The 18,369-nt window shown below is 33.2% G+C and overlaps 1 protein-coding gene across 1 annotated transcript in view; it reads right to left on the reverse strand.

Moving 5' to 3' along the window:
* Positions 1–13,640: 13,640 nt before the first annotated feature.
* Positions 13,641–18,369, reverse strand: part of LOC110100835 (condensin-2 complex subunit D3) — a 41,777-nt gene continuing 37,048 nt past the window's right edge. The window contains exon 9 of the mRNA XM_020828524.2: positions 13,641–14,547. Coding sequence (XP_020684183.1) covers positions 13,819–14,547 — 729 coding nt within the window. The 3' untranslated portion in view covers positions 13,641–13,818. The remainder of the gene's footprint in view (positions 14,548–18,369) is intronic.

Genomic DNA, 18,369 nt, shown 5'->3' on the forward strand with positions numbered 1-18,369 from the left:
TTTAGCGGCAAAATGGCGTTGGATTGGAGATGAAACACGGCATTTTTTTGATTTCCCTGCATTTTGGAGTGAAAAATGACATTTTCGGTTGGAGATGCCCTGAGTCATTAAAAAAATGGTGGCACAGAAAATGATAGCGAGTGAAAGTTCCAAAATACCCCTGGATAATGAGAAAGTTATAAATTTATAATTTCGATGTGCAATTTTTTAGAAGCCAACAAAGTCGCAATTTTGCTTTTACAATAATTAATTTTCAATTACATGATTTATGGTAGGGCCCATTTGAAAAAGGAGGTCATTATAGTTGTTGGAGCTAGAAAATTTGTGATATTTAAGAGAGTTTAATATTTTTATTTTATACAAAAATCAAATACACATATGAATGAGAGAGTTATAATAAACATTAATATTTTTACATGAAATTAAAAAAAAGGAAAAATTTTGCACGGCTTAGTCCAATTAGAATGATTCAACTCATATATATCATATTTTACAAATTATATCATTACTTATAATTGGGTAATAAATGTGTTACATAAGTAGGCATAACATGTAGACGATGGACTTCATGATGAAATTTATTAGAACCTTGATACATTAGAGTTAGTTTTAAAATATCGTTTGTGTGCTTTTTTTAGGAGAGGAGACTAGTGTAATGTCCTAAGTTCAGATTTGAAAGAATTGTTTATTTTAACCTCTAATTAAACTATCATATCTTCTAATAATTCGTTGATATAATTCAATCCAACATAAGTAATTAAAAATCATATACATAAAAATATGTTCATTTTTCAAAATTCATGTGCAATAATCATGAGTCTCATCAGTACATCAATCGATTTATTTTTCTACTCCTGATTACAAAAGAATAAAATAAAATACATAAATTTTAAAAAAAAAATCACTATCTACCTCACTCTATTGGATCATGTCCTCTTCCTGAAAAACATACAAAATCACAGAGTGAGCTAACAGCTTAGTAGATTATTAGAACCTATCACTGAAATCAATGCAATACAATATGAACAATAAGCATGTAATCATTCAATCAATATGTAAATATAAAAGCTTGTAAAAGCAACTATAAATAGTATCATGTCATATGAGCAATAATAAAATGTATATCTTATTAGCAGTGATCGGTAATCAAATAAAGAATCAGCAGATTCCATCATTTATATACCTATCAGTTACTGAATAATTTAGTCTATATATCAATTTAGGAAATTCGTACACCAGTTATTATCATATGCATGTTGTATAATGTATATGTTATGTATGCATATCACACATCATATCCAATGCAGTTTATCCAATACTGGTGCAACATATTATGTATATCATATAATTCATAGCATGTGATTCATATATATACCATATGCACTCATATCAATCTTATTATTCATATAACATACATGGATCAACCATATCCTGCATCATGTATAGATCATATCATATCATGTCATTTATGTCATTTATCATATATGTTCTTATCATATGCATATGCAAGTAATGTATCAATGTAAGCAATATAAGCAAGATAAGACACATGGCTACCTGTGATATTTTTCTTGTATCTGGTCATGTAGATTAACCCTACAAGAACTAGTCTCAGTTATATTAATCATATTTTCAGGAATCATTTTCATATCACATATCATAAGTCAATCATGTGGCTTTCATTTAAGCAGTTGTCATATTTTGTCCATTGGTCTATCATATCATATTAATCAATCTCCTTATACCTCCCTTTTTCATATCATTTCACCATAAGCCATATTTAAAAAAAAAAAGTCTGGCGGCCCACCATCTTGCACAGAGTAACATGTTTCAAACCAACTTGAAGAAATCAATAATTTCCTGCCAACCTTTAGTATCCTTTTTCACATATGTCACATCATATAGAGCATAATAATAAATATCATATAAATGTCCAATGCAATTATGCACTCATCACCTGTAATATGCCAAAAAAAAGCATGTTGACCTTACTGAATGGTAAATAGGTGCATGTCATATATTTCATGTTTAAATACAATACATTATTTCTTGATCATTTTATAAATAACATTATATTATATAGTATAGTTAAAATGACATATATCCAAATTACCCAATAGAATTTTAATATTAATCAGTCAAAATGGATAGGAGGAAAATGTTTGTCACATATCAATAGTTATATAGTGAAAAATCATTATAATAAGAGACATTACATTTTTAATCACTTTTAGGAAAGATAAAATTTGAGAAATTGAAATCATTGAAAAAAGAAGTCAAATTCAAACTGCATACCAAGATCAGAAGACTTCTCATAATTTAATCGATCAAAGAAAATGGCTCAAAATCTTCTTTCTCCTCCTTCTCCCCTCTTCCTTTTCCTCGCCTTCTTCCTTACCCGGCAAGTCAATTGAATGGGAAGGGGGAAAGGCTTATCGCATATAAAATATATAAAAATGTTATTTAGCATCGAGCAACGCGGCACTCCATTGGCACATCGCTGCAGTGCTATATGCAAAACAACATTATGTCGTAGCACCGCTATGCTAAATTATTTCCTGAAATTCTAAAGAGCCCATTGCCACTGTGATGCTTTCCCGATGCGTCCTAGCACCGATGAGCTAGCATGCACATCGATGCAGTACTCCAGTTCAAATTTTCAATTTTTTTATATTTACATTTTTAAAATTATTTTCATTATTTTTAATTTATTACAATTAGAGACTAAGAAGTACTATATAAATATTAATATTGACATTGAGAATCATATTTGGTGTCATTGGTAATAGTTTGCGTCAATCTTATTGGCAATTGAAGGTATCAACATTGTTGACAATGGTAAGTCACAATGTTGGTAGGAGTTAACATTGATGATGATGACATGCAATAACCCTATAGGTGATGATGGACATCATTATTTATGTCGTTGATGTGCCCGGATCTTATAGGTGATGGTGTGAGTTGATATTGGTTGCAATGACCAATGAAAAAGTCAAAGGGCATTAATGTTTGTCTTGACAGCATGCATTAGTCTTCTAGGCATAAATATGCATCAATGTTGTTAACAAATGTAGGCAATAAAATTGATGAGCATTAGCTTTTATGGGTGTACAATGACCTTATAAGTAATGGTGGCCATTAATATTATTGGTCGTATTTGGGAGATAGTTGTAAGGTAAAGGTGGTTAGATACTATAGACAGACGACATTAGTAAGGAGATCGTAGTTGGAGGATGGTGATCAGAAGATTGTGGTTGTAATATATGTTGTTTAAAATCCAAGTAATTATCTATTAATGATCATTAATTTTATCTTAATTAGTATTTATATTTCTTAAAATATTTAATGGTGCATGAATGAACTAACATTTAAAATTTGTTCTGTGGGCACTGTGACGTTAGGGATGGCAGTGCCGCGGCTTTGAGCTCTCAAGAAAATTAAAAAATAGGTTTTTGGTGTGTGTTGTGATGCAGAGGAAGTGTCGCCACTGCATTGAGCCTTAGGTAAAGATTTTTTGAGACCATCTGAAAGATTCTTTAGGAGCATATCGGCACTGGGTTGTTGGGTACCGCATCACTAGGTCAAGTTAATGGATTTTAAATATATAAATATCTAAAACTATTTTTGCATAAATCATTTTTTTCCACCCAACCTTTTTGGAAAAAGAAGATAGGGGCGAGGAGAAGAGGAGAGAGAGTATTTTAAGGGTGAAACTCAGGATTCATCCATCTGGCCTATTTGAGAAATTTTAAAGCTCGAAGTAAACTCTTAAACCCGTGTCTCTAATTTTAATTCTAGTAAACTTATACAAAGATATTGATGTAAATGAGTTTTTTTTTTTTAGATTTTATGAAGTTTTCACTATATGATTTTAAGTATATTATTGTACTCCTTATTATAAATATTTTGACTATATGAAATGAGATTTTAATGGTTCATTTTTCCTACATCAAATATTTAGTATATTATTGAATTGAGATTTTTTTGGCAAATACAATAGTTATATAAATGTCTTGAAATATTCATATGAATGTTATCCTAAAGTTACAAATAATTAAAAAAAAAAAAAATCAGTGAGTATCCTATTTTACAATTAATGTATCTTTTACTGAGAATTCATGCATTTTCTCAATACTACATTAGATATCTAAATTAGTTACTATTATATTGCATTTGCATTCTACATAACATGGCATTTGAGATATTCTAAAATGTGAAAAGGTGTACTCTATGTTATGTTACAAGAGCCCTAAATGTACTATTCTGACCCCTTCTGCCTGATGCAAATGTGAGAGAGATTCTAACTCCACTTGTTATATACAAGTATAAGAAGTTAAATAATATTGTAAGTACTCTTCTTTCCCTATCTATCTGATATAGATGTGGGAGAGATTACCGCTCCACTTGCTATATGCATGTGTGGGAGGTAAAGGGAGGCATAAGTGTAATTGGAGACATAAGTGCTAGCTTTGATAGAAAAGTATTTCATATGTTAATAATTGAATGCCTTAAGTTTAAGAATTATTCTAAAATATGCATTAGCAAACTCAGAACTTTTGTATGAACTTTGATAGAAAAGTGAAAGTGAAATACATCTGAATATATGAGAATAAGTATTATGTATTGAATTTGGGAACTTATGTTATAATATTTATATGGGCATAAGTGCTAGCTTTGAACTTACGTATAATACTGAAATTCTAGTAACTTTATGGTTTAATTGTACTTTAATTCATGTGTGTATGCTTTATTTAATTAATTACTTTAAATATTTGAATATGATATTGATATTTGTGATAGGTAAGGATGGGAGGGAGGTCTACTGAACTAGTTGAGCTCACTATATTTTCTTAAATATTTTAAGCAAAGGAAAGTACCAGTAGAATAGATCAAATATAGGGGATGATTCTCTGAGCTTTAAGTTTAAGGTATTAATTTTTATAATGTTTTTTTTTTAATATATAGACATTCATGCTCTCAATTAAAGTAATTATTATGGGTTTCAAAATGGATTTTTGGGCTGGGTTCATGTCCAACCTAAAATTGACTCACCCTCAATTGATTCAACTTAAACCTGACATGTTTACAAAAATGGGATTGAAATTGAAACTCGGACTCGACCCACCCTAAACATGGTTTGACCTGACCTGAGATGTTGACCCAATTTGGCGAGGGAAGTGCTACGTGATGTACCCGTAATCCAAGCAATCAACAAGCGCGAAGCCTATGGGCAAGGTGGAGTGAAGCGTGGCGGGGCGTGGCAAGCATGCAGGTGCATCCATCTAAGGGTGTGTCGCATGCGAGATGGAACAAGATAAAGCGAGGTGAGATGGGTGTGTCTACACGATGGGGATAACATGAATACATGATGGGGAGTAGGGGCAAGCGTGACAAAGCGAGAATGTGTGATGGGGGAGAGCATGAATGGAGAAAGCAAGCATAGCGCAAATGCACAATGGGGATGAGTGCGATCATGATTTGGGTCAATTTTATGTTTTCAGGTTAATCCGAACCCTACACAAAATTAGAAATGGGTCAGACTTTAAAACCCAAATCTGACCCAGTTTCTGAATGAGTTAACCTATACCCAAAATTTTGGGTTGGGTTCAAGTCAAATTTTTGGCCCAAATTTTTTGGTCATGTCAAATATTAACATCCCCAATCATTATATTTTGATGAAATGAAAGTTGATTATGTTGCTTTTATATTTTGGATATTAGTTGATCTAGTTATTAAAAATTGTTGGATATATTATTTACATAAATAATTTAGTTTAATCCTTCAATTAGGTGGCATTAAAATAACATTTTAAAAGGGTTAGGGATTATAACCATAGCTATAAGAAATGAATTATGTTAGTATGAGAATATAGTTTAGATTCTAATATAGATTATTATATGTTAATTGTATTGTAAAATTGAACACGTTTTTTATTTAGCTAAAGTGTTGTTGTACCATGAACCACCAAGAGCAAGAGATAGTTGATAAACATAGTTCTTATCAAGTTGCAACAAGCAAGAGTACTATAGGGGGGGTGACTTCTGATTTAGTAACCTAATTGATGAGCGAGGCTCAAGGTAGAATGGATGGAGTGAAAGAAGATGAGGTTAATAAGAATTTGCAACTCTTTTTGATAATGAAGCCACCTCATTTCCAGGGTGATGTTGAGCCTTTAGCAACTAAGGATTGGCTGATAAAGGTAGAGAAGTAATTTGATAGTATGCAGTGCCTAAAGGGAAGAAGAGTTTCATTGGTGGTGTTTCTTTTACATGGAGAAGCTAAGTGCCCGTGATAGGCCAGTAGAGAGAGATATTTTAGGGCATGTCAAATACAAAGATCAATTGGAAAGAGTTTATGGAGACCTTTAGAAGTTGGTTTATGTAACGCCCCAAAATCAAAATTGGAAGAATTTTTTATTTTATTTTATAATTATTTACCATAGCTTTATAAATCATCAATATAAATTAATATCCATAAAAATTAATTGGATATTAAACTCATTAAAATCTTTCACTATATTCATTCACCAAAATTATATTTATAATTTTCACGAGATCACTAATAATTAATAAGTCTATCAAAGCTCCTAGATACAAAATATAATAAAACAAAAAAGAAAAGAATTTGAAGATCTCAATTCACCTCACTACATAAAGTAATGGCCCCTCTTCTGACCTGAAATAAATAAAACCACATAATAAACTTATAAAGCCTAGAATAAACCCAATATTTTCAATTCACCTTCTTGTACAGTACTTTAGTTTATTATTAAAGCACAATATTTTCAATTCTTTTGATTTCAATTATTGATTTTTATTTTAGGCTACGATTACATACTAAGCCGCATTAGCTCATTCCTATTATTGCTTTTATTTTTAGGATAGGGGATAGGTAAGGAGTGAGTAGAGTAGTTTCGATAGTAGGCCCCGATCTATGGATGTTGGTATGCCTTTTGATTTAATTAGTTTTATTTTGCAGGCCTAACATTTATTTGGTTATGTTATATATTGTCAAGTGCTATTATAGATACCTCAGATTATATATTTTGGATGATATATAAAAAAAACATTTTAAGACTAAGTCTTTCGATTTATATTTGTATTCAGTGGTGGCTATGTGGTGTGCTAAATTGGAAGTTTGTTTAAGTACTTTTCGATCCGATTTGATTTTGGGATTTGAGTATTGTCACAATCAAATATTGTATGACCCATGCAGCTTCGAGTCATATGGGGTTAGATTGTGATATAGTCGAGCAACTCTGGTTGGATAACGATAGTAATGTGATGATATATTTAGGCAATGGTGGTTAGGAGGCTATAGTTGGGTGACAATGGTCAAAAGATTATGGTCCAATAATGGTACTTGGGAGATCATATTTAGGCGATTGTCGTAAAAGACTAGTTATGTGACATTAGTTAGACAATGGTGGTTGGGGATTACATTAAAATGATGATGCTCATGAGATCGTAGTTAGGCAATAGTGGTGATAGATAGTGGTCTAGATAAATTTTAGGTGATAATGGTTAGGATATTATATTCAAATGTTGATGGTTAGCATTAGTGATCAGATAATAATTATTATTATGAGTGGTCGTCATAGTGGATGATCCGGAGAGTTCTTGTGACGCCCTAAAATCTAATTTGAAAGAATTATTCTTTTATCTTTTAATATATTACAATTAGAGATACATACTTTTTTTATCAATATAAATACTAGTGAATATACACACACACACACACTTTTTCAAAAAAAAAATATGTACACCACTCATGATCTATATAATCATACTGTAAATTATGTACATTACTATAACATATCAAAAAAAAAAATTATTATATGATTTTATAGGTAATTTGTCCTCCTCCATCTATTATTTAGCCTTTATTATAAGGATTTTTAGGCAATCCCCCCCCCCTGCCCCCCCAAAAAAAAAAATTTTTAAATACTATCAACCTTAGGCAATTGCCCCCCCCACCAATCGTTATAGAAACCAACTTTATAGTATTTTTTTTTCTAAGTATTTTTTTGTCAAACAAAAATTATGATTACGATAAAAAAAGCAAAACAGTAAGAAAATTATCTCAAATGAAACTTTAGACAATATATATATCAAATCTTTCAAATCAAAAAAGACCCATCACAAAATATCTTAAATTTTTAATTTTCCAAAGCACATTCTTTTTTTTTTTTTTTTTTTGAGACCCATTTTCTAGTAGTGAAGGGTCAAGACAACATCAACAATTACTTACAAGTTTGCCCTCTTGAAAATTAAGGCTAGTTATGCCCCTAATGCAGTGGTAGGAGTAGTAAAATAATACAGTGATAATAAATTCAGATAGTGATATGAATAATGTCTCAATAATATGCATTTCAGCAGTCACACTAAACAAGTAAAAAAGTTTTAACTTAATCGATATTTTTTTCAGTATCATATTAGTATCAATAAACTATTAACTCAATAAATATAGTCATCTTTCGTTGTCTGTCAGCAAAGTAATCATCTCTTTATAACTCTTAATCAGTATCACGTGAATAAGTATAACCAAACTACTATATTTGAAGGAAAGCATGTTGATCCATTTTATGTAGGGCAATCGGTCTCCAGCCAATGTAAGCAAATAACCAGGTCTTACTTATTTTTTCTCAAACACATTATTATCACAGTACTATAATAATAATAGTGATCATCTATTACTAAACCACATACTCACATTCATTTTCAATGCATTGAAATAAATATTTAATTCAAAAAGTGTCAAAATATCTTAACGGTAAGCAACAGAAAACGTTATTGAGCAAAATTAAACAATTTTAAAAAATTAACCAAATTATCAGAGATTATTTATAATAACATACTGAAGCTTTAAATGAAAAAAGAAAACACTATATTTATATGTCAAAAAATTTTCAGAATTAATAAAAATGGCTGCTTTCCAAAATTACCTAGCAAAAAATCTCAAATAAATATTTAAAATATTCATAATCTCAATATCTATAATATAGAAATAATTACACGATGATTGCAAAAAAGACACCTTGCTATTCCAAAATCCTCACTTGTACTGACATATATCAATTTCTTAAGGATTTGCATAAATGCCTAAAAATTATGAAAAATAATTTCTCTTTCATGAATATAATATATATGTTATGGTGAAGATGATTTTTTATTTAAACTTATAATAACTCCTTAAAAATTTATTTAATTAGGATAAAATACATGCTATTACAACTCTCTTTAACTCCAAATGCATGTTTAGCACCTAATATTAGCCTCCTTCATGTGGAGAAGGGAGTCTATTTTTAGTTATGAAGAGTTATTTTAGTAATTTAGTCAAAATCTTCAAAACACTCTATTGGACATTGCATATTGATTCAATTAATGATAATTCACTCTTTCAATGTTTAATAGCCTTAATAATATCATAATTGAGTGATTTTGGGATCTGTCTTATTCCTTTTAGTGAGATACTCTTTTTTATTATATGCAAGCCATATTAAAAAAGATTACATTGAGATTTATGCTTAATCAATTTGTTTTTTATATGAAAAGAGAAACTATTTTTTCATACACAAATTTTTCATGTTATTTTATTTTTGCTTATTTTTCACACATACACAATTCAATTAAAATATAGCGACCATTTATCTTACACTTTTCATCTAAATTGTTACAAATTATGATGCAATTTTGAAAGCTTCAATATAACTAAGTCTGATGTTATCATAATTATAGTCAAAACTAGAGTCACATTAAGATAAAATTAAAAAGATCAAAATCACTCAATTTTGGGTTCTACTAAACATACAAATAACCAAAGAAAAAAATAATTTCTTAGGTCCTTCACTCAACACTCTTTGCCTCTTTCCTATCCACATATCATTGTATAATTGTTATCATTCTAGCTGATCGAATATATCTTCAAAAAGTTTTTCCATTAAAAAAATAATAATAACACTTTCGTCAAAAAACTGTCATTGCAAGCAGACATATTAGGCAAATGTATCGTGATGTCACGTTTCAATTTGCAAGCAATTTGTCCAGCAATTTTTTAAGATGTAAATCATAACAAATCATTCCATAGTATGCAAAGTATAGTCCTTTCATCCTATACAATATTTAAAAGGGGTGTCCATAAGTGAAACAATCAGAAAATCCAATCCAAACCTGATAAAAAAAAAATTCAGGTCGACCCGATAAAGAAACGGATTGGTATTGGGCCATATTTTTGGGCCCATTTATAATTTGGGTCGAGTCCATGTCAACCTGATAACCTGATTTCAACCCAAATTGAATTGTGTAACCCCAACACCCCCCCCCCCACACACAATCCTATTGTAGTGCTGCTCATGCACGTAACATTTTTGCCCTCGCCCTGCACTCATGCTCGAATGCTCAATGCACCCGCACGTGGTCCGCCTCGCCCACTTGCACATGCATGCACGCTCACACTTGCCCACACCTATGCACTCACCCTCTTGGGTGCTAACACCCGCAATCATGCTAGGCCGCCCTCGCCCCCAACACAGTCATGCAGCTCGCACTTGAGCTCTAGGAACAGAGTCCACAGGTCAGGTTGGATCAATCCGATAACTCAGTGGGTCGGGTCCAGGAATAAATTTCTGACCGATTTACATAACCTGGTCGTGTTCGATATGATTTAGCGGAAATGGACCCGTGTACGTCAATTCTAGGTTCGACCCGAACCTAATCCGAATACCCATTTTGACACCCCTAATATCAAACCTCACAATTTTATCCTTTTAATTTTATTTTAGATATCACTCATCCTAAAAAATACATCATTATGGGTGCACTTAATATATGAAGTTCTCAAGGGAAATTCATATAGTAGCATACCAAAAGGTGACATGCATTTTATGATTATAACTTTTTATTTATATAACTCAATATCTTTTCCTCATATCTCAATGTGGGGCATGCAATCTTCTAAGATATTAAAAGATTAATTCAAAGATATGCTTGATTTATAAGGAATTGATTACTAGTTGCTCTTTGTTAATTAATGTGCACTAATTTCATTTGTCTTCATGATAGTTATGGCTTTGAAATGTGCACTTTCAAATATACTGAAGAGACTTGACACGCTACACGAGAACTCATCTCAACTAGGTGACTGTTATAACTCAAAAATTTACAAATGATATTTTTTTAAGTATAGAAGTCAAAAATTATTTCGGAAATCATTATAAGTTCAAATCAAAACTATCTGTACCATAACTTATATATTATTGTATTTTAGTTTCACTAATTTTTTTTTTTTTAGCACTGATTAAACTCCTTAAAAAATTGGCACCTAATGGTAAACATTAAAGTTTTGAGACCATTAAGTGTCCGATTTGCAGACCGATTTTATCAAAAAAATTTAAATAACATGAACTATTTTATGGATATTTTTTATAATTTTTGAATCACAAAAAGAATTTCTATGAATTTATATTAAGAATTAACTATATATAACTATTATTATTATTATCATTATTATTATTATTAAAACCTCTTTTCCTGAGCATATCTCCATTAACAGAGAAAAAAAAAAGAAAAAAGTGAGAAAAGATAGGAGAGAGAAGAGGAAAAGCTAGAGTTTGATGATTGTAGAGATGTTTTTGTATGTCGGCCTGATTGGAAAATTTGTTAGTCTCAATGTAGGTTATGTTTTTCCTATTTCAGTTTTCAAAATTTTGATGTTTTTGAGATTTTTTTTAGCTTATGCTATAGTTTCAGTCTCAGTTTTCCATACAGTACTGTTACAGCACAATATATTCAACTCTTTTAGTTTCAATTATTATTTTTCATTTTATGATGCAATAGCCTACTGAGATGTCTTAGCTCATTCCTATTTTTATTAATGTTTTCAAGTCAATTGATAGATAACAAACAAGTTAAGTAGTTTTGGATAGCATACTCTGATATGTGTTGTAGGTATGTTTTTGTTACTTTAGATTTTTACAGGATTGGTTTTTATTTTATTATTCTCTTTGTTGTCAAGCATTGCTATAAATAGATTTCAGATTGTATATATTTTTTGATGTTACATAGAAAATCATTTTGAGTTTCAATAATCTTTCGCTTCATATTGCATTCAGTAGTGTCTCTATGTAGTATATAAATTATAAGTTTTGTTTCAGTACTTTTCCAACTAGATTTTGTGATCAGCCTTTCCACAATCGAACACGATATGATATGTGCAATTTCGGATTATATCGGGTTGGATTGTGACAATAACTATGTTATAAGAATTGTTCATTTAGTTATTATGCCTTATTAGTTAGCTCTAGCAGCTACTATTTAAGAAGTCGGATGTGGTGACTACTTAAGCAATGATGACTTAAGGCAAATTATTAATCAACTAATTGGCTACTCGACTATCATAGTACGTCAAACCGACAACTTCTTAAGAGGTTGTTTGGTTGGATTATTTTAGAATGTAAAGTATTTCAAAAATAGAAGTTTATAAATTTTGGTGTTTGGTTGGAATACAAAAGGATGCAAAGTAATTATAGTAAATGTAATGCAAAGTAAATTATAGTAAATGTAATGCAAAGTAAAGTAGTTCATTTTGAGTATAAATCAAACCCCTCTCACTTTTAAGTGAAAATCATTTACACCACAGTTTGCTTGACCACCACATGCCACCGTCGGCCGCCCTCCTTTGTTTGCACCACCACCGACCGCCACCACTACCGGCAGTTGTTGGCCACAGTTGCCCACTGGCCACCACCGACCGACATCGTCACTGACCATCTCTGCCCGTCATCTCCAGCCACTACCGCCACTGCCGCTCGTCGGCCGTCATCATTTAAGATTTTACTCTAAATTTACACCTTTAAACCAAACAATAAAAATCATTCACCTAAACCCTAAATCCAAAGTATTGATTTTACTTTTCACCAAATCAAATAGCCCCTAAGAATATTTAGCCAATTTTCTATATGGTAAAGTAAGTAGCCAATTATTCTCATTTAAAATGGGTGTGATTCATAAATAATTATGAATTCAAGATAATAAATGGTTTAATCACATATATTTTTTTATGAAAGATGACATTTGCTTGAATTATTGTTGGGTAGATTTTTTAAGCAATCTTTGGGCATTTGAAGTGATTTTTATAGCCTTTGCTTTGAAACAAATTGATCCAAGTTGAAGATGCCTTTTCGTAATTTGGTATGAAAGGGAAAATGATTATTGTATTAATGGAATGCCAACGACTTCCAACTCTATTCTTGACTTTGTGAATGCAGTTACGTTTGTTTGAATGATTTTTTTTTTTTTTTGGGTGATAAAAAAATAACCAAAATAATTGAAGACGAGAGTCAATAGAGAGAGAGATAATGGAGAGAAAAAGATGGATGGAAAATTTTTATTAAAACGAGCTTAAATTTTATTAAGACTATATACATAAATAATGTATATTATATCTATTTTAAAATAAATTCAATATATTTTTTTAAATGCAATCAGATGACTAATGCAATTCATATTTGATATCGGGACAATTTTTATTCTCCAAAACTCCTCCTCACCCATTCCTTAATGTAAGTAAGCCTAATCCTCTCCTGGATTTAACTTTATCCCGTTGATTCAAGCTTGCCTAGCTTCATTTATGTAGACAAATGATGGCCACTCTTAACACTTCCATATACTATTAAATCGTTACCCAAGGATGATAAATAACATACTTTGAACTTTTTTTCTTTAATTGACAGCTTCTTACTGTGTTTTTTAAAGCAACTTTTTAATGCAAAAATTTACTTAAAAACTCATTTAACCCAAAGGAAGCTAAGTAAAACATTAACTAATCTTCATCATCATCAGACACAAACATCTTTCTTCGCCGCAGAGACTCGAGTACATTAGCTTGCTGAACACCAGCTCCATTGCTGACTCGACCATCACCACTAGTCCTAACCCTAGGCATGCTCTTTGATGGTATCAGCGTCCTCCTCATGCTCATGCTCTGGTTAGCTTCCCTGAGCACAGACTTAGCTGTGACCCTCGCGGCTGCATCAGCTACTGCCAAACCAATCTTGCCGCCACTCCCCAGCTTCTCAGACAGCTTTGCAAAGACGCCGCTACCTGATACAACCCTGTTGGCAGGTGACGAAAAGGTCTGATATTGCTGAGCATTGGCGGCCATGGCCTCTGCAACTGTGGATTTGGCCTTGGCGGCCTCGTACTTCTCCATGTCATAGATGAGCTCCTTCTGGAGCTGTTTATCGGCGACCAGAATCTCATCAATTTCATTCTTGTAGTCCTTGAGAAGCACGCGGAGGCAATCCATAAGGCTGCCCATTAGAGGACTGTTCTTGTTTTCAAGAAGCCGTTTCAGCTCAATAAATATTGGAACGGCATGCTGGACAAGGTTCTTCTTGGCAACGTGGGTGACTACTCTACCTTTCGCAGCAAGAACTGTAGCTCCGGCGCTTCCGGCAGGGTCTCCGCCATCATCATCCATCTCGGCAGTGTCAGAGGCTTTGCCTGATTGGATTCGCATCTCTTTGCAAGCCAAAATGTGTAAACAGTCCTATCAAATGATGAAGTATGAGCATTTGAATGTTACAGCGTGGAGAAATTTCAAGAAGGTTACTCCTGATTCATGTTCTAGTTTTCCATCATCAATGGGGTTAGCAGCATTAGAAAGCAATCACTAACAAAAAAATACAGAGCAGGTTTTTAGATGAAGTGTAAAGTCTAGGTCTTAAGAAACCTTTTCAAATGTAATGATTTCAAATTCACATACAAAAAGGTAAACCAAAATTATCATTTTTTAAACATGTTTTCTATCTGCAAGCAACCAAATGAGCCAATGATAGTTGGTTGCCCAAGTCACGAGTTAATTTAAAAAATAATAATATATTTGTGATAAGGAGAAGGAATATTAGCATCTCAGATGGGAAATTTATTAGAAATTATAGGAGGCATCTATGACATGGAAATTTATCATCAACCAAATGAGCCATACCTGCACAACAGATTGTCCGGTTACATCATCAATACTAAGCAACCCATCTGAAGCAGCTGCCAAGATCTCTGCACATAACTTAGCTGAGGTAGCTAAAAGATGCTCTGGTGCCATTTGTTTTAACAAAGAAACATATATGTGCATCCGCTGTGATCTTGCTTTTTCATCTTTGCCACTGCAGCAAACAACACTATCAGAAGGATTCCAAAATCCAAAAGAAGAAGAGTGAAAGATTAGTAAGCAGGCTTGGATGGCACCGTATCTGCATTATTAGATACCTTAATGTGAAAAGCTGAGATCCTTTTTCAGAAGCCTCGCTTAGTCCAGAATAAGCATTACAACCATTAAGAAAAAATATAGCTTCTATAAAACTGTTATATGCAAGAAGTGGTGCCTTAACTGCATAAAAATAACAATAAGCAAAAATGCTCTAGACTGGTAAAAAAGGTGGTAAAGTGAACAGCACAATTGAGATTTTATTCACCTTTAAGAATGTTCCCAAACAAATAGTCTGCAAGGCTCCTTATCTTCTCAGAATCATCAACAAGTGACAATAGGAATCTTAGGAATAGAACACCTCTCCACTTCACGTAGTCTCTCTGTACCAAAGCATGTTTTTATTGAGAGGTGACTAATCATTTAATGATTGAGTAGCAAACCTCTAAGTTTTAAGTGATCAGGAAAGACAGACCTGTAGTAATCTTGAAAGCAAGATGAATGTCTGTCTTCTCACAACTTCACAAGGATCACGCAATGTAGTAGTTATCTTTGGTATGTAACTGTCAATTCAAGCAGCATAAGAAAATTTTTGAGAAAGTAACTAAATAAAGGCCATATAACCACTATACTGTCCATGTACATTTGTTTCAAAATCAAATCACTCAGATGTTGCCTTTTACGCCAATGTATTGCTTATAAGTACCAAAAATACCAAGACAACCACTGTCACACTAAAAGGAGCAAATTTCACACAGTGATATAAAGAAATTATATTGGAATAATAAAAAAATTGTATTGCAGTAAAACATGTAGAGAGCATTTGAACACAAGGGTAAAGCTTGGTAAAAGATAAGTGGAAGCCGGGACCAATCAATGGGTGGCCAGGTGGATGGGATAAGTTTAGGGAGAAATCAAGCCAAAATTAAGGTCCAATCCACCACAAGCGAGAACAAATGATTAGCTCCTTTATGATTCATAGTGGCATTATTGATTTGAAGATAAGGGGTTTAAGTTTAGTTGCACATACATGGTCAACAATTTCAATGAATTTAGGTTCATACAAATCAATCAATAATATTCGAGAACAAACTATATCATGTTAATGATAAATTTAAATGTTTTGGCACAATTAAATAGAAAAATAGAGATTAAGCCTCCGTTTGGGACGGCTTTTTTTTTTTTTGCTTCTTAAAGTAGCTTTCTAGTATAAAAATTAAAAATTTTATACTAAAAAGTAACTTTAAGAAGCAATAAGAAGCTGTAAAACCCGCAAAATACTGTTTTAGACATCGCACGTTTTTCAAAGCACCGCGATGAGTTTTAAGTGAAAAATTTAAGGTTGTCGGTTTTCGACGGGAATATTTTTACAAAATTCTACGCAAAATTCTAAGAAAATTGATATATAAAACTTATAGCTAATTTCGCCTAGATTTGAAATTAAAATTTAGGGAAATCTCATAATACCTATTTACCCCTAGTGTTTATTTAAGCTTGAGATGTTTAAGTGAGGGCACATAAGCAATTATGCATTTAGGAGAGCTTTTCCATTCTAAATAGGGGACTGAATGGTTCGATCCCCATTTCCTTCATTTCGGCCGAACCGAACACAAGAGGGAGAAGGGGGCGCGGGTACGAGGTGCAAGCAACCAAATGAGCCAATGATAGTTGGTTGCCCAAGTCACGAGTTAATTTAAAAAATAATAATATATTTGTGATAAGGAGAAGGAATATTAGCATCTCAGATGGGAAATTTATTAGAAATTATAGGAGGCATCTATGACATGGAAATTTATCATCAACCAAATGAGCCATACCATTTCCCAGTTGAAAAAGTTGAGAGAGATATTTTGCTCTGCTAGGGTTTTGAGGTTTTCGCCCTAATCTGATTCTACGCCGACTCTTCGGCCAGGGGGCTTCTCCCCATGGCTGTAGATGAGTTCCCGCCTCTCGGTTCCTCCTCCGCTGCTGCAAATGACGTTCTTCCTCTTTGGAAGAACTTGCTTACTACCACTCCGCAAGTTTCTACAACTTTCTCTCACTCCCTCTCTTTTGTCCCCGCGCAAAATCTGACTGCTCAGTTCACCAGCGAGCAATTTGTAGCTGGAGCGCCTGAATGGTCCCTTTCACTCATCGGTTACTCGATTGGAAGGAGGCCTTTTTATGAAGCCCTGCTTTCGATGATCAAGAAGACTTGGTCACTCAAAGGTTCCCTCTCTCTTGACTATGGATGATGGATTCTTCTTGATTAAATTCACTGCTATCGAAGATTATGAGCTAGCTTGGACTGGCGGGCCGTGGTTTTTCTTCGGTAAGCCATTCATTCAGCAGAAATGGACGCCAGATTTCGTGCCTAAACGTGAGGAGTTCCCCTCCATCCCTTTATGGATAAAAATAATGAACTTGCCGCTATCTCTCTGGACACCCGAAGGTATCTCTAAACTTGCTAGTTGTATTGGTATTCCAATCGCTGTTGACGCTCTCACCGCGGCTAAGACTCGCCTCACCTTTGCGAGAATATGTGTCCAAGTCACCAATAACTCCCCTCTTCCTGAAGAAATTTTCTATTGTGTAGATGGTAAATCTACACCATTAAGAGTGCAATACGATTGGAAGCCTGAAAAATGCAGTCAATGCGGGTCTATAATGCATCCACCCACTCTCTGCCCCAAAGATCCAATTTTGAAGCCCCCAACCACCATAAAAACGAGAGGAAGGAGTTCCAGCCGCAAAGCTCGCCCTTCACCTCCACCTAGACTCAACATACCCAAACCTGTACCACACAAGCTTAATCAAAATAACCCTATAAATACTCTCTCAACCATCTTGCCCTTGCCGCAACAACCTAATCTTGGTACCCTCATACCGAACTTGAATTCACCTTCGGGTGACATCCAAGAGAATTCTGATACCACCCCTCAAAACCAAGAAATGCCCCTTATTAACACCAAAAACAAATTTCATGCTTTATGTGACCATGAAAATGGTGATGACATCCCTCCACATATTAACTCCCTAAACAATCCTACCCTTCGCTCTACTGTTAACACCAATCCTAATCTCAGTAGTCCCCCCCAAACCTCTCCCCGCAACTATCAGCCTAACATACCCAACTCATCCACAGAAACCTCCTCCTCCACATCTCAATCTACCAAAGCCCAGCACCCA

This window comes from Dendrobium catenatum, unplaced genomic scaffold (assembly GCF_001605985.2).
Source record: "Dendrobium catenatum unplaced genomic scaffold, ASM160598v2 fragScaff_scaffold_1271, whole genome shotgun sequence".
In the NCBI taxonomy this organism is placed as follows: Eukaryota; Viridiplantae; Streptophyta; class Magnoliopsida; order Asparagales; family Orchidaceae; genus Dendrobium; species Dendrobium catenatum.